The sequence below is a fragment of the Micromys minutus genome (assembly GCF_963924665.1).
Source record: "Micromys minutus genome assembly, chromosome: 4".
Taxonomy (NCBI): domain Eukaryota; kingdom Metazoa; phylum Chordata; class Mammalia; order Rodentia; family Muridae; genus Micromys; species Micromys minutus.
Genome location: NC_137973.1, coordinates 24,792,761 through 24,819,004, shown reverse-complemented (window position 1 = coordinate 24,819,004; position 26,244 = coordinate 24,792,761). Strand labels below are relative to the sequence as shown.

Genomic DNA, 26,244 nt, shown 5'->3' with positions numbered 1-26,244 from the left:
GCCCTCTTTGCTGTCCCAGGTAGTCTTCTCAATCTGTGGGTTGCGACCCCCTTGGCGGGGAGCAAATGGCCTTTTCATAGGGGTTGTATAACAGCTACTTACATTCCAATTCATAACAGTAGCAAAATTACAATTATAATTATGGAGCAATATTGAAATAATGTTATGGTTGGGGGTCACCACAACGTGAAGAACTGTATTAAAGGGTCACAGCATTAGAAAGGTGGAGAGCCACTGGCTTAGCATTTAGGAAAGACTGCTACTCTTTCAGAGATCATGGATTCCTTTCCAAGCACCCACATGGTGACTCACAACCATCTGTGCCTCCAGTTGCAGGGGCTCTGACGCCCTCTTCTGGTCCCCTCGGGTACTTCATGCACACAGTGCACAGGCAAAACGCATTAAAACATATGCAAAAAATGACCCCAAGAAGACCCCACCTTAAAGTAACTCAGTCACAGGTTTCAGGGATTAGAAAAGGCCATCCTGAAAGCCATTGCTCGCAGCTTTCCGTGTGACGGCGGTATCACTCAGCACACATTTCCCTTCTCTGGGTTTTGCTGTCCTGAATACAAGCATTCAGAAAAGGAGGCTTGCTCTGTCCGTGTCCTGGGAAGGGCTCCCCTGAAGCAGGGCTTGAGGTGGGAACAAGTTTGTACCCTGCTGGGGAAGAAGTGTAAAGGGACTTTTGGATAGGAACAGGGCGGCCGGACAGAAGCCAGAGTGCTGGGGTGTTAAATTGAGATTCCTGTCTTGCCCTTGACCTAGACAGGTACCCTCAGCAGAGCACAACCTCTCAAAAGCCCAGATGGTGTCCAGAGACTTCTCATGAGGGTGAGAGCTGAAGGACATCGGTCATAGACCTGAAGGATCCTTCCTGCCCCATGCTGAGTCCATCTGTCTTGTCCCTGACACTTCAAGGTGGTGGCCCGCTGTAACTTCTGATTGGTTTATTTATTTAGAGCCAGAATCTCACTGTGCAGTTCAGGCTGGTCTGGAACTCTATGTAAATCAGGCTGGTCTCAAACTCGTGGTGACCTGCCTCCTGAAGGCTGGGCTTACAGACTTACGCCACCAGATCTGACAGTTCTTACTGATTTTTATTTTTAAAGGATGTATTTTAAATCGTGTGTTTGTTGTATGTGTATGTAGTATGTAGTCTGTGACTGTATGCAATGTGTGTAAGGATACCCAGGAAGGACAAAGGTGTGGGATTCCCTGGTGTGGGGTTACAGGAGGAGAAACTCCTGACTTTAAAGGGAAAACAAAAGAAGGGGAGGGAAGAATGGAGTGGGGGAGATGAAAAGAAGGGGAGGGGGCTGAGATGTGGTGGGTAGGTGTCTTAGTCAGGGTTTCTATTCCTTCATAAAACATCATGACTAAGAAGCAAGTTGGGGAGGAAAGGGTTTATTCAGCTTACACTTCCACATTGCTGTTTATCACCAAAGGAAGTCAGGACTGGAACTCAAACAGGTCAGGAAGCAGGAGCTGATGCAGAGGCCATGGAGGGATGTGACTTACTGGCTTGTTTTCCTGGGATTGCTTAGTTTGCTTTATTATAGAACCCAGGTCTACCAGCCTAGGGATGGCACCACCCACAATGGGCTGGGCTCTCCCCCCTTGATCACTAGTTGAGAAATGACTTACAGCTGGATCTCACGAAGGCATTTCCCCAACTGAGGCAGGCTCCTCTCTCTGTGATAACTCCAGCTTGTATCAAGTTGACACACAAAACCAGCCAGTACAGGAGGTGATGCAGTGGTAAAAAGTACTTGTCCAAGCAAACATGAGGACATGAGTTCAGATCTTCATCACTTATATAAAAGCCAGATGTGGCTGTAAGCTTCTGTGATCCTGCCACTGAGGAGATAGAGGCGAGAAAATCCTTGGGGCTCAGGAGCAGTCAGCCTAGCTCTGGGTTTAATGGCGTGGTAGTTTGAATAGGTATGTCCCCCACATACCAGTATCATGTGTTCAAACACTTGGCCAATAGGGAGTGGCACTATTAGGAGGTGGTGGCCTTATTGGAGGAAGTATAAAAATAGGCTTTAAGACCTCATATATAATAAGCTCAAAGCTACAACCAGTGTGGAAGACAGTCTCCTCCTGGCTGCCTCTGGATCAAGCTGGAGAACTCTTGGCTCCTCCAGCATTATGTCTGCTTGAATGCTACCATGCTTCTTGACATGATGATTACAGACTAGACCTCTGAAACTGTAAGGCAGCCCCACTGTTTGTCTTTATGAGTTGCTGTGGTCATGGGTTTCTTCACAGCAATGAAACCCTAAGACAATGACAAAGCTTAAGTCTCTTTGTTTTGTTTTTAGAAACAGGCACTCTTTATTGTATAACTCTGGCCTTCCTGGAACTCCCGGGTTGGCCTCCAATTCACAGAAATCTACTTACCTCTACCTCCCAAGCGCTGGAATCAAAGATGCGTGCCACCATGCCCCGCCCAACAAGGCATATTTCAAAAATAAGGTGGAGGGACATAGAGGAAAATCTTGACATTTGACTTCCACACATCCACACCTATGCACGAAAGCACATACATGCACACATATGCATGCAGACACAAACACGCATACGTTGCTACACATGACTGTCTTCTGAGCCAATCATCTTCAGGAGTTCAGCTATGCAAAGGACCATCCCAGCTGGGTCTGTTGACTGTTTACACAGAGGGAGGACTGTCAACCGCTCACCCCATGCCCTTCTGCCATAATTGCACTGCAAGTGACCTGGGAGTGCCAGCCAGCATCACTTCGAGGTAAGGATTTCCCAGGGTGACCTTTGGCAGGGAGAAAGTACCACACTCTTCATTGCTCCCCAGAGTGAACACTGATGGAGTTGGACCTGTTTGCTGAAGTGGAAACTTAAGAGTTCTTTGGAAAGTCAGTTGTGGATGATGTTTTGCTGGAGCAAACACGTGAAGGGACATGTCGCTTAAGTGGACACAGGAGAAAGGATGTTCTGCTAGAACAAGCACATGGTGAAGAATTCTTTGCTACCAATACGCGAGTATTGATCCACCCTTACCTTGTGTAGTTGAACGCCATTGGTTCACTGTAGACTCCGGTAGACAGAAACACATCGAAAAACTTCTGGCGGTGTGCTACGGTTTCTTGCCGCTTCCATGGATGTTGGACTGAGTGATGTCAGCCGAGAGAGACTCACGTGGAGTTTTGCTAAGCCTTGTGTGCTGAGGCAAGACACGTGGTGTGGCAAGACTCAGAGGGCATGTGATGTTTGGAGGGAGTATAAATAGACCCAACGGAGGGTGGAAAGAGGGCTGCTGGGAGAGCTAGCTGTTGGTCTCACATCTCCACTGGTCTTCGCTTCGCTGAGAGAGGCATAGCCGAGAACTTCTCCTGGTGGCCCTGGTCTCTCCTGCTGACACGTGCAGATTTGGCTGAGGCCTGGCTCTTTCTGCTAGGTCATGGTACTGCTGCTGTCCCAACCCCACCTAACTGGACGGCTGGTGTATCCGTGAAGTGTATGTGAGTGGATGGAGCTGTCGCTGCTGACCTGTGAACTGAACTGCTGATTTCCTGACCACTCCGGTGGGATTTGTTCCCTCCAGGGAACCTTTCTAAAAAGGTCTGCTTCCCCTGTAGTGGAGGGCTAGAAGGGAGGCTAAAGTGTTTAAGAACTGTGATGGTTTGTGTATGCCATCTAATGATGGTTCTAATAGTGCCACTCCCTGGCACTATTAGAAGGTGTGGCCTTGTTGGAGGAAGTGTGTCATTCTGGGGGTAGGCTTGGAAACACTCCTCCTACCTGCCTGAGGTTGTTTAGTCTGTTTCTGGTTTCCATTGGATGAAGATATAGAACTCTCAGCTCCTCCTGCACCATGCCTGCCTGGATGCTGCCACGCTCCTGCCTTGATGATAATGGACTGAACCTCTGAACCTGTAAGCCAGTCACAATTAAATGTTGTCATTATAAGACTTGCCTTGGTCATGGTATCTGTTCACAGCAATAAACCCCTAACTAAGACAAGAACCATCATTAGAAACAGAGCTTGAAAAATTAAAGTTACAGTTTTTTGTTGGGACAATGGGGGGGAGTAGGTGTTTATATGTCTCCCCTTGAAAGGAATTTTAGCAATACACACATGAACATGTACACACATGAAAGAGAAAGGAAGCAAAACAGAAGGGAGAGAAGGGAAGAAAGAAAAAGAAAAAAACATTGTGAGTGTGCTGGACTGGCAGCTCCTGGTACTTGAAGAGCCAGTGCCCTGTGGGCCTCTCCACTGTAGAATGAACCCCTTGCTCGTGGGCCATGACTGAAGGGAATCTGCAGGGGGTCATCATTTCTTTTGTGCCCTGGACATGGGAGATGGCCTATGTGTTTAGTCAGGACAGGCAAATCTGGCTCAAGATAAGCACTGGCTAGAGTACCCTGTTCCCTTCTAGAGCAGTGTTCCCTAAAGTAGCTGGTGAGTCTCAAGGACTGCCATTCTGTGGAGGGCAAAGCTTCTAGCAGTAAGCATAGAAGCAGCGTTGGTGAGGAGCTAGTCCTGCTGAGGAAGTCCAGCAAGGTGTCCACAGCTCCCACCATTGGTGACATTGTTTGTGGGCCCATAGTATGTGCCCTGATATAGGCACAAAGGCTGCTGTTTCTTCTCTCCCTTCTTCATGAGGTAGGTTCACAGGGGATTCTGCTGTTAAGAGTGCTTGCTTGGCTGGCCGTGGTGGCATGGATTTTAATCGCAGCACTCAGGAGGCAGAGACAGGCAGATCTCTGTGAGTTCATAGCCAGCCTGGTTTGCATAAGTTCCAAAACAGCTAGGTCTATAAAGAGAGAAGATCTTGTCTCCAAAAAAAAATCCACAAACAAAACAAAACAAAAGCACTTGCTGTTCTTGCTGAGGACCCAAGTTCAGTTCCCAGCACTCACTAGGATGGCTCACAACCACCTGTAATGTAACCCCCCCCCCCCCCCCCGCTCCAGAGGAGCTGGGGCCCTTTTCTAGGCTCCATGGGCACTTGCACACATAAAGATACTAATTTAATTTAATTTAATTTTAAAAACATGCATACGCTTCAACAACAACGTGTTGGCACATCTTACATGTGGAGAACCTGAGGCTCAGAGAGAAGGTACCCCAACATCACAGAGGAGTGAGTCTGCAGGGAGGGTGCTGCACACCTCTGGTACCTCTGATGGTCTCTGAGACTGCCCCTGGTGGCCAGATGCTCAGCTGCAGATCCAGCTCCAGGCCCCAGCTGTCCTATCTCTCAGATTCATCTCCTGGCATTTCTAAGCTGGGCTGTACTTCCTGGCCCTTCGGAGGCTATCAAAGCCCCCATTCTCTGAGCACAGCTGTGCAGCACTCGGATCCTCCCAGCCAAGAAGCCAGGTGTCTGGGCCCTGACACCCCCCCTCACCCCCCACCCCCCCAACCACCCCCCCCCCCCCCCCCCCCCCCCCCCCCCCCGCCAATGCAGGAGAGGAGAGGGCAAGTCCGAACAGCCCTCCTGGTGGCCGCTTAATAGGCACACGGCAAGAGCCCACGCTGAAGAGGGGAGTTTGGGAGGCAGGAGCTTTGAGAGCAGCTTGGGTTCTCGCCTCAGGCCACTGTTTTGGCCTGTCCCAGAGCTGGTTCTTCAAGAGAGCCTGGAAAAGTCTCCAGGGCAGGCTGGGAGGCAGCCAGCTGCACCACGTGGGGACAGGGAAGGCGAGCCACTGCCTGGACTTCTCCACGCTCGCCTTTCCTCCTCGCTCTTTTTCTGAGCCCTGGGTGCAGCAGCCCAGGGCTTCTGATTCAACGGCCGGCCCTTGTGAAACTGCAGCTTACCATTTGGCACCCAGAAGACCTATGAGGTTTTGAGGACCATCATGCCTTGTTGCTAGGACACAGATCTGTGCAGGAAAGCTGCCTACCCTGCCCGCCCCCCTCTGTTGTCTACCAGTGCCAGGATCTCTAAGATCTAAAGGGGTTGCAAGGAGCAGGCCTGGGTCCAGTAGCACCTCAGATGGAGAATAGAAATGAGCAGAGTCCTTTGGCTGTGAGTCAAGATGCCAGACTCCATAATCAGAGAAAAGGTACCTATCAGCAATGGCTAGAGTTGTGTGGCTAGGCCTCGATGTAAATGTCCCCATAATATGCCCACATTTTAGAAAGGGTTCCCTCTCAAACGCTCAGACCCCATCCGCGGCTGAGCCCCTAATCAGAAAGCGCCAGTAGACCTTTGTAAAGGTGTGAATGACACAGAATAGGAGTAGTGGGGGCCCTGCTGGGTGGGTGAGGAGGGTGGGTGGATCAGAGGCCAGGGCATCCCTGACAGATGGCTGCCTGCCTCAGGATTCCCCCCAGGATGTGCACAGTGGTAATTTTGAGCAAGGGGAGGAGGTGTCTCTTTCCTGTCTTCCCTGGTCACCATCAGGTTTTCCCAGGCAAAGATTGTGTGAGATACCAACTGGGCTGAATTGCAGTCCCTTAGTTCCTTTCCTAGCTCCACCTAGCGGACCCGCAGCCCTGTGGAGCCCATGTGTTGGTGAGCTATGCAGGTGCAACCCAGACCTGGTACCCAGAACCTCAGAGTCCTTCCTAGCTGGCACTCTCCAAGTCTTAGGACCCAGATAGAGCATTTGTGCATTCAAACTGAAGAAATGAATACTCCTGCCTGGCTTCTTCAGGAGCCCCACTCTGTCTCTTTCCTGCTAGCACCACTGCCTGGAAGTTGTCTCCCTGTGTGACTCTGTCCCGGGTTCCAAGGTCCTTCTGTCCTGTCCTTACAGTGGGCGGCGGCATTAGTTGGATTCCTCTCTTTAAGTTTGTAAGGCTTTGGAGATGAGTTTGTTTGTTTCCAGAGGTTCTGAAGGCGTTTTGGAACTCCATCCAAAGCGTGGGGGTGGGACGTGGTTAGGAAACTGCTCGCTGAGTTGGAGGTTAAGGTGTCTGCATACCCGCTACATTTGGGGATCTAGAAATGATAAGGTCAAAGCCCCCACACTGGCCTTGCTGGCGTCCAGAGGACTGTGGACAGGAATCTGGCTGAGTGGCCTACAGTTGGTGCCAAGGCTTTGCCTGGAGTCCCAAGAGAGAGGAGGAGGAGAGGAGGAAAGAGGGGAGCCTGGGAAAGCAGAGAAAAGCACGGGTGAAGCAGGGGGCGGGCAACTGGCAGTCCTCAAGGCCCACTCCTAGGCGCCTGACTGCACACTGGGCAGCCCAGCCGGGACTTACAAGCTCTCCCTCTGCAACCTGCGACGCCTGCTCCTTCACTCGCTGTGCCACTGGCACTGTGAGCCTTGACTCTCTTGACTTGAGTTGCCTAACCCAAAGTTTCTGCTGTTCAACCTTGACCTGGTCAATGACTGTTCCTCCGCTGTGGAGGGAGAGGGAGCACCGCGGGAGCATAGTCCGATCAAAGCTTACCCAAGATGGGTGGCTGTGGTCATCTTCATCTTCTCTGGCCTCAGAAATATACTTCCCCTTTTCACCCAGCAGTGAAGCAAAGCTCCCACCGTCCCTCCATCCTCTGCGCGACTAAGTTTGAGCTGGTCCTCCTCCCTTTAACCAATGAGAAGTCCCTCTCGTGCTCTAACTCTCCAACCTGCGTCGCCACAGCGCCCTCCATCGCTCCCTCCCCACCCCTTCTGCCCTCCCCGCTGCAAGTCCTGGGCTCCCGTCCGCGGAACCTTGTCCTACTTCGCTTGTCCTCGCTCTGGCCGCTGTCGCCCGGAACCCGCGCAGAGAAGGCAGCGGGTCCCGTGACCGCGCAGAGCCCCCACGGGGGCGGCAAGGGCCTGGGACGGCGGGGAAGGCGGGGCGCGTGGGAAGAAAGGGGGTTTTGTGCGGCTCCCGACGAGCTGGCGCCCCCGTCTGCGTCCCGCGCGCCCGGCCCTGCTCGCGCCCGCGCACTGCGCCGCAGTCTCGGCTGCGGCTGCAGGACGCGCGGTGTGTGGAGGGGACCTCACAAGGTGAGTGCGGAGGCCTGGCCTTATCTGTCGTTTACTTGCTGTGTGACCTTGGGTAAGTTTCTTGACCTCTCTGAGACTGAGGATCGGGGCGTGGGCGTGGGCGAGCCTGGTTGCTGTAGCTTCCTGGGGTCCCCCAGGCACTCGGGGGCGCGTTCGGCAGCGGCGCCTCTCCGACGGTGGGCGCGCAGCGCTCTGTGCAGCCATCCGCACCCTGAGCCACGCGCTGCTCACTGTCCCCGCTGCGCAGCCTTCAGGAGCCAACGGGCATCTGGGCTGCGGAGCAGCTGAGGATGCCCCGGGCTGGAGACAGGGGGCTGCTGCTGAGCTGAGGTCCTTGTGATGGCCTTCCTCCGGGAAGTGTCAGAGAGGCTGATCTCCGAACAGGAGCCACTCTGGGCCACTTAGGTCAGAAATTTATGTCTCAGGGCAGTCGGATCCTCTGACCTCAGGCTTCCTCAACACGGGTAAAAGAGGCGGCTACAGGGCCGGACGTGTGAGTAGTTCCTGTTCCCAGCTTCCCCTCAGAATGAATGCCCCAGCATCTGGCTCCCTCGCGCTTCCCGGTGATAACCCGAGTTACTGCTCGCGCAGCCCGCGGCTCAGAGCGGAGCTTAGCAGGGGAGTCTGTCCTGGAAGGATCTGGAAGGACCGCTTAGGCTCAGACAAGAAGCGCTATGAACGCAGATCGAGTGGGAGATGGAGCAGTGAGAATAAGTGTGATCGGCAGGAAATCTTACTTGACGTCGTAACTGACCCTGGAGCATCTTCAGCCATGTAGACCTGGATCCCCGTATATTTTCAAGTCTGGCCTGGCTCTTAAAGTGTGTTTGTTCATTTCCTTCCTGAGGGCACAACGGCCTGGCTCCTGATTTGGCTCAGAGTTAGCCCTAGCCCTCTCTGGGCATCCACCTCATTTTCCCAGTGAGCGCGTAAGCGCAATGGGATCCTCAGAAAGAAAACCGGTTTCCAGAGCTGCCGGCCAGGGCAGGGGAGTGTGTGTGTGTGTGTGTGTGTGTGTGTGTGTGTGTGTGTGTGTGGTGGTGGGGTGGCCTCTCCCTGTACCCTTCTCCAGTGCACTCCAAGTTGTAGGCTTTCACAAAAGATGGGTGGGGGAAGGAGCAACTGGATGGGGGCCAGACTGGCAGGGACAGGGTCTTTGTCCCAGCTGGCTTTTGAGCCAGGAGATCCGGTGGGAAAGCCTGTGCCAGGCAGAGGGGAATGGCTGGGAGCAAAGTGGGAGGGAGGGGCAGAGGATGTTGGGTACCAAGGGAAGCTTCCTTACAAGTCAGTCCTGGTGAAGAGGAAGCAGAAGGAGAAGCTGCAGTTTCAGCATGGTTCAGTCTAGGAGGGCCTCCAGGAAGAGGCTGTGTTAGATAGGGAAGGTTGAAGCTTTATTTTGGGGGAAAGAAACTCCTGGTTGGCACCTGAGGGTGGGGGCCCAGGGACCACAGCTGTGCTCCCAACCTCACCCCATACATCTATGGGTTTGGATCTCCAACCCAACCCCAGTGGCTGCCTGGACCTGCAGGTGCTCAAGTCCCTCACAGAATGATGTCTTGGCATGTCACCAACACACGTCTTCCATACACAGGAACCCGTTTCTAGGTGACTTCTAATTCCTAAGTGTGCACATGCTGTTTAGGGAACAGTGACAAAAAGCTCTCTGTATGAGTTCAGTACAGACTCTTTTCTTCTGCATGGTTGACGGGTGGCTGCTTCCAGTGCACAGATTCTGAACACAAGTGCACGGAGAGCCGATTGTACAGTGCCACCATCACTGTGCACAAATATACACCGACATCTGTTGTGTGTCTGCTGCTGTCATATGTACATGTACAGGGTGGCTTTTGGTGTAGATTATAGGTAGTTAGGTAAGTAGATAATAGGTAATGGTACCTAAGTGTAGATGACAGCTAGACAGACAGACGGGCAGACCACTCAAACATACAGGCCCATCAAAATTCATAACGTAGTAAGGATGGTACTTTTTTTCCCCTCCAATTAAGAAAGACACAGGCTTGGGAGGAGAGGCATTTGGTCCAGTGAAGGCCCATTTTCCCAATGTAGGGGAATGCCAAGGCGCTGAGGTGGGAGAGGGTGGTTGGGAGAGGGAGCACCCTCATGGAGGTAATGGGAGGGAGGGAGAAAATTGGGGAAAAGGGAATAACATCTGAAATGTAAATACAGAGAAGAAAGGAAGGAAGGAAAGAAAGAAAGAACAAGACACAGGCTCAGGGATAGTAAGACTTTGGCTTAGGTCACACAGAGTTAACTGGGGACACCTCTTGGTGCTGCGGAGATAGTTGGGATGATTCTGGTACGTGCAGGCTGTGGTAAGACAGAGAAACAGAGAAAGTCCATCCTGCAGTCTAACAACTTTCCTCTCCTCTTCAAATTCTCCCATCAGTTTGCAGCATGATCCCATTGCTTCTGTCTCTGTTGGCGGCTCTGGTCCTGACCCAAGCCCCGGCAGCCCTCGCTGATGACCTGAAAGAAGACAGCTCAGGTGAGTAACCTTCCAGAGGGCCATTGTCTCTGCTACATCTCTCCCAGGGCAGAGCGCTGTCTCCATTCAGCCCCAGCCACCTGCTTCCAGCCTAAGCACACGGAAGAAGACAGATATGGAAGCGCTGTGGGCAAGGGTTAGAGCCAACTGCAAAATGGGGATGAGTTGGGGACCTAGTAGGTAGGGGAGTCTTGGGGTCAGGGTTGCAAAGGGACATGAGGTAGGATCCTAAGAATGGAGGAACAAATTCAGGACCCTGGGCAGGGCTCAGCACCCTGAGCCCGGCGCTGCACCCCAGGCGCTTTGGTCCTGGGGGCGGGGCTTGAAGCCACGCGCACAGGCGCACTGCGTCCTGCGTCTGGCTGCAGCCAGCTTTGACCCCTATCTACAGAGGATCGAGCCTTTCGCGTGCGCATCGGTGCCGCGCAGCTGCGGGGAGTGTTGGGCGGTGCCCTGGCCATCCCATGCCACGTCCACCACCTGCGGCCGCCGCCTAGCCGACGAACCGCGCCGGGCTTTCCCCGAGTCAAGTGGACCTTCCTGTCTGGGGACCGGGAGGTGGAGGTGTTGGTGGCGCGCGGGCTGCGCGTCAAGGTAAACGAAGCCTACCGGTTTCGCGTGGCGCTGCCTGCCTACCCCGCATCGCTCACGGATGTGTCTCTAGTATTGAGCGAACTGCGGCCCAATGATTCCGGGGTCTATCGCTGCGAGGTCCAGCACGGTATCGACGACAGCAGTGATGCTGTGGAGGTCAAGGTCAAAGGTAAGAAGACAGAGCAGAGCGAGGTCACTAGAAAGAGGGAGGAAAGGACTCCCTCCCCCACCAACCCCCCCCCCCCCCCCAGGGAGCTAAGTGTGAGGCGACTTAGCAAACCCTGCAAGGGGAAGGCACAGACTGAACGAGGGGGCCAGGGATGGGGGTTGGGGGTGGGAGACAGTTCCACAAGCTGTAGAGTAAGCACCATCGGACTCTGCCTTTTGTGAACAGAAAGTGACAGAGAAGGGAGGGGAGAGGTCAGTGTGCGGGTGGTCGCCAAGCTCAGGAGTTCTCTCTGCTCCTCAGGGGTCGTCTTCCTCTACCGCGAGGGCTCTGCTCGCTATGCTTTCTCCTTTGCTGGAGCCCAGGAAGCCTGTACTCGCATAGGAGCCCGAATTGCCACCCCTGAGCAGCTCTACGCTGCCTACCTTGGCGGTTATGAACAGTGTGATGCAGGCTGGCTGTCCGACCAAACTGTGAGGTGGGCTAGGGGCTGGACCAGGAACTCCTGGTCGCATCAGGGTGCTCACTTTCTCCACCTTCCACCGAGGTTCCTCAGGGCTTCCTGCCTCTGGAAAGAAAATTGGACCTATGGCCCTGCCTGGGGTGTATTTTCCTGCATCCTGACATGCCCCCCCCCACTTGTCACACAGCAGAAGGGTTGATATGGGACAGCCTCCTGGGTGAAGAGGTCAGTCATTGGCCTCTTCCTCTCTTAGGTACCCCATCCAGAACCCACGAGAAGCCTGCTATGGGGACATGGATGGCTACCCGGGAGTGCGGAACTACGGAGTGGTGGGTCCTGATGATCTCTACGATGTCTACTGTTATGCCGAAGACCTAAACGGTGATTGGGAGTCACAGGCCCTTCTGCAATATGGCCCTTGGTTTCTTCTGGAGCCTCCACTAGACCTCATGTGTCTAAGGAAACAGGGATTAGGCAGGCACTTGGTAGACTCCTCCAAGCACTGTCCCAGATGCAAACCCATGAGCAAACCTGGCAAAACACCGCCAACTGGGTGGGGGTGGGGCTGGGGGTGGGGCTGGGGGTGGGGCTGAGGGTGAGACTGGGGGTGGTGAGTCCTAAAGATCGAGGAATTGGGGCCAGGCTCCTCTAAGCACTAATTTTCATCCTGGGTTTCATGCAGACTTTGGTACTATCAGGTGGGCAAGGTGACCCCATGCCAGGAATGAGCTTGCCTAGGAAACTATGAGAATCAAAGGACTGCCTGATGACCCAGCTCCTCTTTTCAAAACTCAGGAGAGCTGTTCCTGGGCGCCCCTCCCAACAAGCTGACGTGGGAGGAGGCTCGGGACTACTGTCTGGAACGCGGCGCACAGATCGCTAGCACGGGCCAGCTGTACGCAGCCTGGAACGGCGGTCTGGATAGATGTAGCCCCGGCTGGCTGGCCGATGGCAGCGTGCGGTACCCCATCATCACGCCCAGTCAACGCTGTGGGGGAGGGCTGCCCGGAGTCAAGACCCTCTTCCTCTTTCCCAACCAGACTGGCTTCCCCAGCAAGCAGAACCGCTTCAACGTCTACTGCTTCCGAGGTGAGTGGTCTCGGGAGCAGTGCCAGGCCTGGAATTCTAGCTTTGCTCTCTCACCGTCTTCTCGGTCAGGTCATTTGCCCACAGGGGTGTGGTGTCCTCTTGTCATCTAGGGTCTGGGCATCACCCCTACAGGCTCGCATAACTTCACCTGCCGCCCCGCCCTCGCCCCTCCCCTTGGTAGTCAGTACTAGCATCTGCTGGTTTCAAAGCTGCCTCAATCCTTGGGTCAGCATATTGGCCAAGAGAGGTGGCTGTCATTCTCTCACCTCCATGAACAAACTGTTCTGCTCTTCAGTGAGTAAAATATGTGTGGGAGTGGAACACCTCTTAGAATGTTCCAGATCCTACAGATAACAGGGATCAGGACTTTCAACACTGAGAACTGAGGAGGGGACAGAGGGTGGCACTGGGAAGCCAGCTGAGTGTAGATTTCTTTGTCCAGAAAGAAGCAGCAAGAGGCACTAGTGTGGAGGGGAAGGGAGGGAAGATAGAAGACAAACAAAATGTATGTTTGCTGGTGTGCAGTGGCCTGGAGCAAGGCTCCTGTCTGTCCTGGCTAGAGATAGCCCTCTGGGCCTCTCTTAGCCCATTTCTACTTTGGAGTCTTTGGCTCCCTCCCCAGAGGATGAGGTGATTTACCCTGAGCTACTGAGCACCTCACCCAAAAGGTGGTCCCTTCCCTTTCCTGTTGCCTTAGCTTCTCAGACAGTGACTATTGAGTACTGTTCCTGGGGATGGAGTCTGTACCTTTCTCCATGCAAACCCTGCCTGCACGGTACAAAGCCTGCTCCATCCACCCACTGTGTATTCACACTTAAGGGAGAAGTTCACTCAGTCTTTCCAGACCTCTCTGAATGAAAGTGAGCCCCCACTTTGCCTTATTACCTCCCCAGTGTTCTATTGGGTAATGTGTCTATTGCCCATACCTATTTTCTTCGGGATGGGGGTTTCTCTAGAATTCTCTATACCATACCCAGAGAATGGATGGCCTAAAACTAACAGACCCTCCATTAGTACTCAAGGGCCCTCGAACTCCCTGTGAGGAGCTGTGGAAGGATGAAGCATATCCCAGAACCTATGGGGTTCTAGCCTAGAGCCTCGGATGCAGGCCATACCCTGGGAGGATTCAGATGTATTCTTAGCTGCCCACTGGCCTTTTTGTCTTGTCATAGACTCTGCCCATCCCTCTGCCTTCTCTGAGGCCTCCAGCCCAGCCTCTGATGGACTAGAGGCCATTGTCACAGTGACAGAGAAGCTGGAGGAACTGCAGTTGCCTCAGGAAGCTATGGAGAGTGAGTCTCGTGGGGCAATCTACTCCATCCCCATCACAGAATCTGGGGAGGAGGAAGCTCTACCCCAGAAGACCCAGCAGAGGCCCCCAGGACTCCTCTAGGTAACTGTAAGCCTTTACCTTGGGTTCTCACTACTGAGAGAAGTTGGGGGTACGAGGGTATGCCCAAATGGACACTGGGGCCATGACTGGCATAATTCTGATAATCTCTCCTATCACACTCCCAAATTTTGTATTGAAGTAAATTTCACCCCCAAGTTCTCTGCAGCTAGAGAAACTTGGTTTAGAGGGTTACTCTCTGGGAAGGAATATATTCCTTACCTACCCCAGACAGATTGGAAAATGTTGGCAGACTAGGAGAGGCAGATGCAACGGTCTTTTCTACTTGAGTAAGAGTCAGTCTGCAGAGCCTTCAGGACTGTTCCGAGTTCTTCCCGACAGGCAACCACATCTCCCCCTCCCCTCAGGCCCCACCCTTCCCCACCTTCCCACGCTTGGTCCGGGGCGCTGTCCCTGGTGCTGAACTGTTTTACCATGCTCAGAATCAGAAACCCAATCCCTTGCACCACCTATTGGGTCCTCAGAAGAGGAAGACGAAGCCCTGAAGGAAGAAGAAAGATTCAAAGACACAGATACTCTGAAGAAAGAGAAGGAGCAGGAGGACCTGTGGGTGTGGCCCAAGGAGCTCAGCAGCCCTCTCCCTACTGACTTGGAAACAGAGCATTCACTCTCTCAGGTGTCCCCACCAGCCCAGGCAGTTCTACAGCTGGGTGCGTCACCTTCTCCCAGGCCTCCACGTTTCCATGGACCACCTGCAGAGACTTTGCTCCCCCCGAAGGAGGGAAGCCTCACATCCACTCCAGATGGGGCAAGAGAAGTAGGGGGGGAAACTGGGAGCCCTGAGCTCTCTGGGGTTCCTCGGGAGGGCGAGGAGGCAGGGAGCTCCAGCTTGGAGGATGGCCCTTCCCTACTTCCATCTACATGGGTCCCTGTGAGTACCAGGGAGTTGGAGACCCCCTCAGAAGAGAAGTCTGGAAGAACTGTTCTGACAGGCACCTCAGTGCAGGCCCAGCCAGTGCTGCCCACCGACAGTGCCAGCCGCGGTGGAGTGGCTGTGGTTCCCTCATCAGGTAATTCTGCTGAAGGCTCAATGCCCGCTTTTCTCCTTTCCTCCTCCTCCAGCTCTGGGCCACCTGACACACTGGTGATCAGTCTTTAATCCACCTTCTCCCTGGACCCTCTGGTTCTTTGCCCCATCCCTTTTCCTGTCTCTCCCCATGGATCTTTCTTCTATTCTATCATTTCCGCCCCCAGTTCTCTGCTCCCTCAGCCCCACCGCTGACCCCTGGGCCCTCTACTGTAGCTCACATCTCACTGGCCACACAGAATGTCCTCAAGCCTCTTCCTGGTGCCCTCCCTGTGCCCCTTTGTTCCATCCCTTAATCACCTCCCATCGATTCCAGGGAAGCCTGAGAGACCATACCTGCCCCTCACCTCTGGGGACCAGAACAATCACCCCCAAAGAGCCTTAAGCCACTACTTTCTGTGAAGTATTTTTTTGACTGTTTCATGGAAAACAAGCCTTGGAAATAAATCTGTATTAAACTGCTTTGTACCCAGCTGTTGACACCCTGTCCATCTCCAGCTGTCTTTCCTGCTCATTGCTGTGTCTGAATCAGGAATCTCTGGTTCCCTGTACCCTCTCCACCTCTGTGTCTTCCCATGTGTCTCTTTGCCACTCTTATTCGGCCAACATCCCTGCTGTCCCAGGGCAGCAGCTTCTTACTGGTCCCTTCTCTCTCTCCTTGGGCCATCTCCACTTCCCTTCACACTGCGGTGACCCCCAACTTGACTGTACATGTCACCCAAGGGAGTCCTCTGTCACCTACAGAAGAAACCCACACAGCCGGAGTATGATGTGTAGCTTACCCAGGCAGTTCCTGCTTGGAGATGGTTCTCTAGCTTCCCAAGGCTTAAGCATATCTGTCATCTTCCTCAAGGCACCCAACAAGAGAGGGTGCTATTACCCCGTGACCAGTGCTCCCCCCCTGCACTAACCCTGCACTAATGACCCCACCCCAGGAGAAACAGGCTAATGCTCTTCAACCCAAAGGACTTGGCTCATTCGGGGCAGGGTAAGATGGATGGAAAGAAAGGAACTTGTTTCCACCATCCAAAGGAGCCTTCTGTCCCAGAAGCATAAGGTTCCCATCAGAAGCCCTTGGGGAAGGCTGAGGCCTTCCCAGGTTCACCTCTCCTCCATGACGCAAGTGGAATACCAGCCCTGTGTTACAAAAGGCTTGCCCATTCCAGCTGTTGCCTTTCTGCCCACTGACTTGGAGTGGTGTAGTGGGGAAGAGAGATCTACTTAGAGGTCACTGCAGTGTCAGCCCACCTGCAGAGAAAGCCAGAGGCTCCCTGGCCTACTATCAGGAAGTGGGAAAGAAATACTTTCTGGCTCTGTGCGGTAGAAAAAAAAGAGAAGGCAAAATCCAAAGGGGGATCCATCAAACTGCACTGCCCAGCCAAGGTCCAGACCTTGTAGCCCACAGCCAGGTTGGGATTTATGGCCTAAAGAGAAAAAACTGAGCTGAAGAGTCTGTCCCCCAGGGTTAGAGGACTTCCCAGGAGGAAGAGGAGATGGAGAAGCTCAGGACTCTCACCCTCATCACCTGAGACCAAACTTCACCTTACTTGGAAAACTGTTGGCAGAGGGATGTTCGGCATGTTAGATGTTGGCGGAGGGATGCTCGGAAGGCTGCTTGGTCAATTTACCAAATATAGCTGGGTCATCCCAGCAAATTAAATCAGCCCAGTTTCTCCTTCCTCCTCCCTGGCATGTGGGCCTTGTTCTCAGCTGCTGCTGCTGAGGGACCTGTCCGCTCTGTTGGTTAAAGGAGCCACTTTCTCTGGTCATTTGGACCAGAATGGAGTAGATGCTGACGGCTCCTCCAGCACCTAGGCAGGGCCCAGAGAGAAGGTTGGAGAAGGCAGGTGACCCAGCCAGAAACTGGCAGGAACCCAGGTCTCATAATCAACAGCCCAGTACTTCTCCCTTTTCTTGGCCTCTTCCAGTCAGCTGCTCAGGGCTCACATTGGTGCGAGCCTATGCCAGTCAGGAACTGGGAGGTGAGAGTTAGAAAAGGCACTCAGAACTGGGGATGGACTGGAGCAATGGCCAGCTCCAGGCAGAACTGGGGGACCCGGGATGCTCCTGCTCCTGGAGAATTCAGTCTACACAGCTCGCCCTCACGCTCCTCCACCTCACTTCTCTCCCCTGTCAGGTGACTGTATCCCCAGCCCCTGCCACAATGGTGGGACATGCTTGGAGGAGAAGGAGGGTTTCCGCTGCCTATGTTTGCCAGGCTATGGGGGAGACCTGTGCAACATTGGTGAGTTTGTTGAAGGGCGTGGGGGTAGGTCAAAAGCCTGAACCCTACCCCAGTACACTAGTTCCTGAGGTGGAGGGAGGTCACTGGTTTGAGCCTTCCCATGAATGAATTGCCACTTCGGGCAATTTACATAGCTGGTCTGAACCTTACTGTCACCTGTCCTGTCTCCAGAGCAGGGAGGAGGGTAGTGTTTTCTCCAGCCTGGAGAACTGCAAGGGCCAGGGTTGGAGAGCCAGCTGGCTCCTGGCTGCACTTGAGTGGCTCTGTCCTCCCCTCCTGCTGCTGGACAGCCAGCTTAGTCTGGCAGACCAGGCCGTCTAAGCTGCTTCCTCCCCTGTGCTCCAGGCCTTCACTTCTGCAGCCCTGGCTGGGAGGCCTTCCAGGGGGCCTGCTACAAGCACTTTTCCACACGAAGAAGTTGGGAGGAGGCAGAAAGCCAGTGCCGGGCACTAGGCGCTCATCTGACCAGCATCTGCACCCCTGAGGAACAGAACTTTGTCAACGGTGGGTGGAGCCTGGCTTCCTGCGCATGCTCCAAACCAAACCCACTCCTCACCCACGCCTCTTCGCTCCTTCCTTCCTCCCTCCTCTCTCTGACTCCTTCCTCTCTCACACCTCCTTTCCCTTCCCTTACTCCTTTTACCGCTCACTCACCCGGAGACATGCTGTGGGGTGACTGGGCTCCCACGTGTCTTACATTTGAGGGGTTGCCTAGGCTGCTGGGATCTCTGGTTCTGCTTTACTTCTGGGATCAGAAGCAACTGCTTTACTAGCGCTGTGGTAGCAAGATTTGCTCCTCTTCTTTCCCTTCCAAAGTGCTATTTTCCACCTGCATGCCCTTGCACCCATGCATATGAAGGTTACTTCAGAAAATAGGAAGACAGGCTAGAGAGATGGCTCCGCAGTTAAGAGCCCTGGCTGCTGTTTTGAAGGGCCCAGGGTTCTATTCACAGCATCCACATGACAGCTCACAACCATCTATAACTCCCGTTCCTGGGTTGCCCTCTGATGCCTTCCGGCCTCTAAGGACATTGCACACAGCGGTGCGCAGACACATACGTATGCATACACATCAAACAAAAATTAAAAGCTTTCAAAAGAAAAGAATTTAGGGAGAGCCTTTATGATAGTAAATCTGATTGTCTTTCCTGGTGGGGGAAAAAAGAAAAAAAAATGGTGGGTGAATGTGGTCCATCCTTGGCTGCTTTCCTAGCACAGGAGCCTGGTTCTGAGCCAGCAGCCGCAAGCCAGCAAGATCTGGGGAGTAGGTTTTTGGATGGACTCCCCAAAAGGTCATCACTGGTCCAGAAAAACAGGGCTTACTGCTCACTGCACCTTTGGCTTTTCTCTCCAGATCGATACCGGGAGTACCAGTGGATTGGGCTCAATGACAGGACCATCGAGGGTGACTTCTTGTGGTCAGATGGTGCCCCTCTGGTGAGGACTGTTCCTGCACTGTAGTCTAGATCAGTTCTTGGAAGCCTCTCTGCCCTCAGTACCAGTCACTGTCTCTCCCTTCCTTTCTGGCTGCTTTGTTCCCCTCTTTCCCCTGAACCCCTTCTTTTTGTGTGCTTCCTCTCTGGCTCTTGTCTCCTTCCTGGAGAGCCCCATCCTCTTATTCCTCTTCCCTGCCTGACCCAGTCACCAGACCCTGGCCCTTCCATATCCTGGGATATCCCCAATTCCTCCCTCCAGCTCTCCGAGGGCATTTTTCCTGGTTCTTAAGGGGTTTAAGCTTCTGACCAGCTCCTCCACTCCCCCTTCCCAGCTCTATGAAAACTGGAACCCTGGGCAGCCTGACAGCTACTTCCTGTCTGGGGAGAACTGTGTGGTCATGGTGTGGCATGACCAGGGACAGTGGAGTGATGTACCCTGCAACTACCACCTATCCTACACCTGCAAGATGGGGCTTGGTGAGGGCTGCCGAGGGAAAGGGTGGCCGGGACTGCCATGTGTAAGAGGGGAGCAAAGCTACCCAGAAGAGCCTGTCAGGGTGTATCCCAGAGTGTGTGTGGGGTGTTGACACATTACACAAACCCACTTTGTTGTTGTTGTTGACTGTGGCCACCCCTTTCCTTCCCATCAAGTTTCTGGGAACCATCATCCACAAAGCCAGACTCCCAGCTTCTAAATGTGTATTCCTTGCAGTGTCCTGTGGACCTCCACCACAGCTGCCACTGGCTCAAATATTTGGTCGCCCTCGGCTGCGCTACGCGGTGGACACTGTACTTCGATATCGGTGCCGAGAAGGGTTGGCCCAGCGCAATCTGCCGTTGATTCGCTGCCAGGAAAATGGGCTTTGGGAGGCCCCTCAGATTTCCTGTGTGCCCCGAAGGCCTGTAAGTAACTGGAGGGAACATGTAGGGGCCGCCAGCTACTTGGAAGCTCTGGGCTCAAGACCCATTACGCCTGTCATTCACTGACTGAGCTTGGAGGATCTCTCGGAGGCTAATAGAAGGAAATGGGCTGGGGCTCTGGAGACCCCCTGAGTGCAGATGGCTGAGAACATGTAACCACACCTGGGCTCCTAAGAGCAGGGCAAGTATTTTGACGAGATCAGAGGTTAAGTAGCAAGGAACCAGGTTACAGAGGAAACTGAGGAAGAAGGAGTGCCTTGCGGAGCATGAGTATGTTTGTCTTCCAAAGGCCCGTGCTCTGCGCTCAATGGACGCCCCAGAAGGACCACGGGGACAGCTCCCGAGGCACAGGAAAGCACTGCGGATACCTCCCTCCAGACTCTAGGGAACAGGACTAGAAGACTGCTGCCTCCTGCAGGGCTCTTTCTTCAACTGCCTGTGCTCTTCCCCATTGATAGGGGGTGACATGAGAGGGGTGGGACTGGAATTTAGAGCACAGAGCCCGAAGGGGTTTCTGGGAAACACTTGGGTGGCTACGCCCAGCCTAGGCTCCTCCCTCTCATACAAGGGGTTTTACCGGGTAAGTCCCTTAAGTGCCTTAACTGCCCTCTGATATCACCTGCCTCCTTGTCCCTCGATTTCTTTAGGGGACACTTACTCGTTCTTAATTTTCAAAGGGCTTTTAGGATGGAGTGCCAGCAAAACCAGGTGGAAATAAAGTTGTTTGAACCCAAATTTGATGCTTATGTGCACAAAGGACATTCAAACAGCGTCGGGCAGACCCTCCAAAAGTAGGTGCTGCTGCGATTATTACCTTGCAAAAGGTCAGAGAAGTCGCCAAGAACTTGAAGAATAGAGCAATGCCTGACGCAAAAGGGATGCCCAGCTGGTTGAGGATTCATCACTGTCTGCATCAGGTCACCAGCCGAGTGAAGAGTCGGGTCTGGGGAGAGGGGAGCCCTTGGTGGCGTCATTTTGAGCTTCCGAGAGTGCCTCCGTTCCTGCATTGCTGAAGGGAAGGTCGGGCAGCGACAAACAGAGAACCTGTACCGGCAGCGGATATTAAAAAAACAAGCTAATAAGTCCTCCACCACGCCAAGGGGCTCACAGACTGTGACCAGTAGAGGGCGCTCCCGATACAGTTATGTGGCTCTAGAGGGCGAGGTGGATCCGGACCGGAAAGGGGCCAGGAGGCCACCAGGGGGCGCGGCGCAATCTTTCTGACTTGAGGGGCAGAAAGTTGTAGTGGGGGTGGGAGGTGATGCAGGACTTCCGGCTGGCCAGACTGGGCCTGTCCCAACTGAATCAGCGGAGGCTGAAGTGATGAGGCACTGCAAGCTAGGAAGTGGATGACCAGTGCCTGAACCAACCAGAGCTCCATGGACTCCTTAGTGCAACCTCAGATTGGCTGGAGTGTCATCCTAACGGAAGGCAAATCATGGCTGCAGATCCTCCTACCTGGCTCACTCAGCATTGAGGGCCACCGGGATGCTGGCCTTATGCCATTAACCCACCTGGCCATTCTTGGTCCTTTTCTAAAAGCCAGCCAATAAGGACAAGAACAAAGGAAACAGACTCAGAACACAGAGTCCCAGAGGCTTGGGAAGGTAGTGTTGAGGACCTGAGGCCCTCCTGGCCCTTCTCCCCTTAAAAAAAACACCGTTTTCTCCGACTTCACCGCCTTCACCATCGTCTTCCTTCCTCCAGCCCCTGGGCTCATCTGTCTGCCCATACAGCCAACCCACAATAGCCAGAAAGTACAAACTGGTTCTTAAGGATCTACAGGGAAGAAGAAGAAGCTGGGCCAGAGTGGACCCTGCTTTACCCTGCATCGGCCACTGTCTGTCCTTTGAGTTCAGAACTCACTGGGGCACAGTGGGTGATTTCTATGTAGCATGGTGGCTTTGTGGCACACTGGGCTTCTCTGCCTTCTCTAAGGTTTTCATCAACCACTTGGCACAGGTCCACCATCTTATCTGCTCTGTGGGTAAGGAAGAGTTCCAGGAGTATATGGACGACTAGAACCAGAATCCTCCACCACCTGCTGGGCCTCTCTGGCAGGGCAGCAAACAGGAAGCCTCCTCCTGGCTTGTTAGGTTTCCTGGGGAAGGGGGGGGGAGAAGGAAGGGAGAAGGGGGTGTCCTGAAATGACTCAGCAGTGCCCTGAATGGAAGGTAGCTAGCCAGTGGCTCAGAAGTCACACATAGAGCACCAGCATACCTCTTTGGAGTCATGGAGTAGGGCCACACCTCCAGCCACCCCTGCCAGCTGCCACACTGTCTGGACCCTGACTGTGTGGCCCAGTGCTCAGCCTCTTCCACATATGAGTAGATTGGGGTTCTCAACAGGATGTCTTGTCCCCGAGATTTAGGAGGTATTGGAAAAGAGAGACCCACCCAGGGCAATACATAGAGACTTGAGCGTTGCCCAGGAGGCGCTTGGGAGCCTGTGATTTGGCCTTCTGCCAGGTTCCTGCTGCCTCTCTCTGGATGCTCTGACACATTCCACCTCCCCGTTCTTCACCATACCCTTGCCTCCCACAGCACTGCCCTGACCTCACTTGGGGCCTTTGTCCCAGCCGGGAGGCCCTGTCTGTAGGCCTGATTCCTGTATGGGGAGAGAAAGGGTCCCATTGTCCTAATGCTCAGAGTGACTTAGCAGTTCCCAAAGCTTTCTAAAAATGCACCGCCCGTCAGAGATCTTTTTCAGGCTCTGTAGTCAGATCCTGGCCCAGAGTGCCTGCCCAGGTGCCCCCTCTCTCAGGGCCTGATGCAACTGGTTCTCCCTTTCCCACAGGGAGGTCCTTCCTGACATCTGGCTTCTATTTGGCTTGCTGCAATCTAGCATCTTCCTGGGCAAAATTAAAATGTTCAGGGACAGAGCATGAGGAAAGGCTGGGAAAGAAAGGCAGATGGGATGTGGGGATATCACCAGTAGCTCAGGTGAAAGGGCAAGTGGGTGGACCCTGAGCCTCTGGCTACCCAGATACCTTGGTGGTTAAGTGTGTTGTTAACAGAGGGAAGGCTTCTGACCACTTAACACTGGAATTAAATACTACTCATATTTAATACTCAATGTAAGGCAGCCCAAAGCTCCCTGGTCAATGTTCTGCTGACCCCAAGAGGCATCATTGACAAGATATGTCACTCCCTGCCTCAGTTCCCCCCCATTATAGTCAGCTGAAGTTCTCTCTAAGGTGTCTGGAACTCAGAGCCATCCTGAAGAGACAGAGCCATTCTGGATGGCTAGGAGGCAGGGAGAGAGAGGTAAGAGAAGGGAGATCAGGGGTGGGGGGTAAAAAAAAAAGAGAGAGAGAAAGAAGGGAGAGCTTAACGGACCCTTGAGTGCTGAGTGAGGTGTCCATTAGTGGGAACATGGGGCCCCAGAGAAACCAGGTGGATTCCAGGGCTAGTCAAAGTCTCCAGGGGAGGCACCCTTCTGGGGCCTAGGGCCAACAGATTGTGAGCAGCTGAGCCCACAGCTGCAGGGAGGGGGACGTTCCTAGACAGAGGCCCCCTGGCACCTGCCTCAGTTTATTTATGGAGCCACAGCTGAGTTGTGAGGGTGGGGAGGGGAGTCCATGATTGAAGGAGGCGCTCAGAGGGAAGAAGGGGGTGCCAAGACCTAGGATTCAGACAACTGGACCCCATACTTTCGGGACAGGGCATACAGACGGCCATTAGGTTACAAGGGGGGCATTGACACTGGAGCCCCTGGGCACCAGGGCTGGAGAAGACTGAGAATAGAGGCAGGTCTATTCCTGACAGGCTGGCCGACGTTGAGTTAGAAGGTGGGGTGAGGGGTAAAGCCCCTGAACCAGTGTCCATGTTTCTATGGCAGCTTCATGCTCCTAAGTGGTCCTAAGATGGCTCATGGGCTCAGGGACAGATGCTGGCAACCTTTCTTCCCTACCTGAGCCAGGATAGTTCAGGCTCTTCTCCCTCTTCGCAGGAGGACCCACAGCTAACTACCAGCCTTCCTGCTGTTGTGCCCACCCTAGAATTTAGCCCTCCCCTGACAGGTGGGATGACATACAATAGGAACTTGGGGCCTGTCCCTTCGCCAGAGTCCCCTCCTTTGGGTAGTAGAGACAGCACATTCCTGATGAAATGAAACTACATTCCTTCGTCCCCCACCAGAGAGGTCAGCATGGCTGGCAGCAGCTGTGGCAGCAGCTGGCGTCCTAGGGCGAGGCTGGGGTGTGGCTGCAGGCAGCATAGGAATGGAGAGGGGGATTTTCTTTCAGAATGAATGAATCCTGGGTTGTTCCTCCCTCCCCCCTACCCCCCACCCCACCCCAAAGGCTGAGTGCTGGGGAGTCCAGGGTGATGTCATTTATCTGAGAACTGTTTGGAGGCTCTAGGAAGAACAGGCTCCCTTCACCCAGTACCTTACAGGTGGAAAACCCAGGCTCTGAGGAACTAAGGGGCCCAAAAGAGTGCCACCCAGAATGGGTGCCCGCAGCAGGAAGGTAGAGGGAGGGCTTTAAGAGGCCACACTTGTGCCTTTGGCTGTAGCACAAAGCCTAGACTTTGATTTCCTCTGGGACTCTGGCAGCTACTGGGACAGCATCAGGCTGGGCTGGAGGGAGCCTCTGCCCCTGACCTCACCCTTGGAGGCGCCTCAGCTGGCTCAGCCTTATAAGGAAGTGCCCCAAACAAACTGAGGAAGCCACCTCCGCTGCCCCCCCCCCCAGCCTGTCTCCAGCTAGCTCAGAGGCTATATTTACCAAAGGAGGCCCCAGAATAACCTCCCACTGTCTCATACTGTGAGTGTGTGTTGGGGAGTGTTTCCTCTTTTGCCCCCACCCCACTCCTAGGGGTCCCCACCCTCAGAAGCATGGACTGTTGTCACTCATTCACACTGTACTCAGGGGTCTTCCCGGCACCAGCTGGCCCTTGCTTCCCTCAAGCACTAGAATGCTGTACCCTTCTGAGAGGCCTGGCCTGGTTTTGCCCCCTTGGGCCACTTGGTCAGCCTTTTGGGGTTCCCAGGGTCTCTTTGGGCCTCTCTTCACTCTGTGCTGCTCTGCTGAGATTCCAGCTCTTGTCCTGCTGTCCCCTGAGTCACAGGCATACTCTGCTGTCACCGTTCTCTGCTTGACTCCCTGTCTTAGAAAAGGGCACCGCACATCCAGTTGCTTGCATGCAGCCCTGGGACATCTGCTGTACTGTGCCCAGTCTCCCACACACCTCTCACACATCCTCCTCCTTACTGTCCCTTCCTGATCTTTGGCCTGACAGGTTCCCACTGGTTCCTTCTCAGCCCTTTTTAGGAAAAGGAACTCCCGGAAGTGACACCTGTGCATACACCTTTCAGAAGCTTATTTCTCTCAGGAAGAATCCATGCTTCCTGGCTTCTTGGTGAGGACTTTGCCCCTCTGTCAGGGCTTCCTGCAATCTCCCCAAGGCCCTCTCTGCTTCTTCCTCCCTTCCCACCACCCTGCCTGCCTTCCACTGCCCTAGATCTCATTTGTTCTAGGTTTACACACACACACACACACACACACACACACCACACACCACACACACACACACACACACACACACACACACACACACACACACACACACACACGAAACATCCCCCACTTCAACACTGGTCATTCACAGCAGCCTACCCGGCTCTGCACGCCTACCCAGCATGCATTGTCTCCAGAGACCATCTCAAGCCTTTGCTCAGGAACTCCTAGACAAAGAGCTAGGTTGTAAGTTGTCAGTGTTCCCAGAGCCTGCGCTGTATCGACAGTCAGTAGAATAACAACCACAGTGAGGATCACAACCAGAGGTGTCCCTGACACTGTCCAGATCTTGCTTCTCTTCCTGCTTGGACACAGGGCCATTTCCACGCATACCACACCTCCTGCTGTATATCCTCTTAGGGAAGTCCTCACTTCTGTCTAACTTACATCCAACGCTTGTGTCATTGGGTTACTAGCATCTGTGGCCAGCTGGGACAGTAGAGGACCACAGGCTTGTGAAGAGACAGGATGGGGATCTGGTACAGGGCAGGGCTAGTTGGCTTAGCTCTATCCTGGTGTCCACCCAAGCAGTGGTACCCAAGGGCCTGGAAAGAAAGTACAGGATGTCTTGTCCCATTAGAGGGGCAGGCTTCTCCTGCCTGATGCCAACATGTCTGCCTGTCAACTGGCGGGTGAGACAGGGGGACCTTGTTATTAGTGTACAGGAAGGAGAGAGAGGAGGCCTGGGCTGCCAGGAAGGTGGAGTAGGAGAATCAGGATCCTGGTCCCCCAGGGTAAGGGTGTGGACGAAATGGACCCCGGAACCAGAATATGAATATGAAGGAAGGGTGTGCACAGAGGAGCCCACGGTGCCAGCTGGCTAGGACAGCTCTTGTCTACCCTCCTTGGGAACTCTTAATCCTAAGGAAAGGGGCCTGCTTGGCGCTTGTGATGGCCTTGTGTGGGGCACCCAGCCCCTTCCCCTTCAGGGTA

At 53.9% G+C, this 26,244-nt stretch overlaps 1 protein-coding gene across 1 annotated transcript; it reads left to right on the top strand.

The window, feature by feature from the left end:
* Nucleotides 1-7,924: 7,924 nt before the first annotated feature.
* BCAN (brevican) lies at nucleotides 7,925-20,175 on the top strand (the record flags this gene model as incomplete). Its single annotated transcript, XM_080915180.1, is given in 15 exon segments — nucleotides 7,925-7,932; nucleotides 10,340-10,438; nucleotides 10,830-11,201; nucleotides 11,502-11,676; nucleotides 11,915-12,042; nucleotides 12,457-12,750; nucleotides 13,923-14,084; nucleotides 14,087-14,143; nucleotides 14,584-15,171; nucleotides 17,326-17,433; nucleotides 17,779-17,937; nucleotides 18,788-18,870; nucleotides 19,202-19,346; nucleotides 19,582-19,772; nucleotides 20,080-20,175. Coding segments are annotated over 14 exon segments (2,649 nt in total). The 5' UTR covers nucleotides 7,925-7,932; nucleotides 10,340-10,347.
* Nucleotides 20,176-26,244: the final 6,069 nt, after the last annotated feature.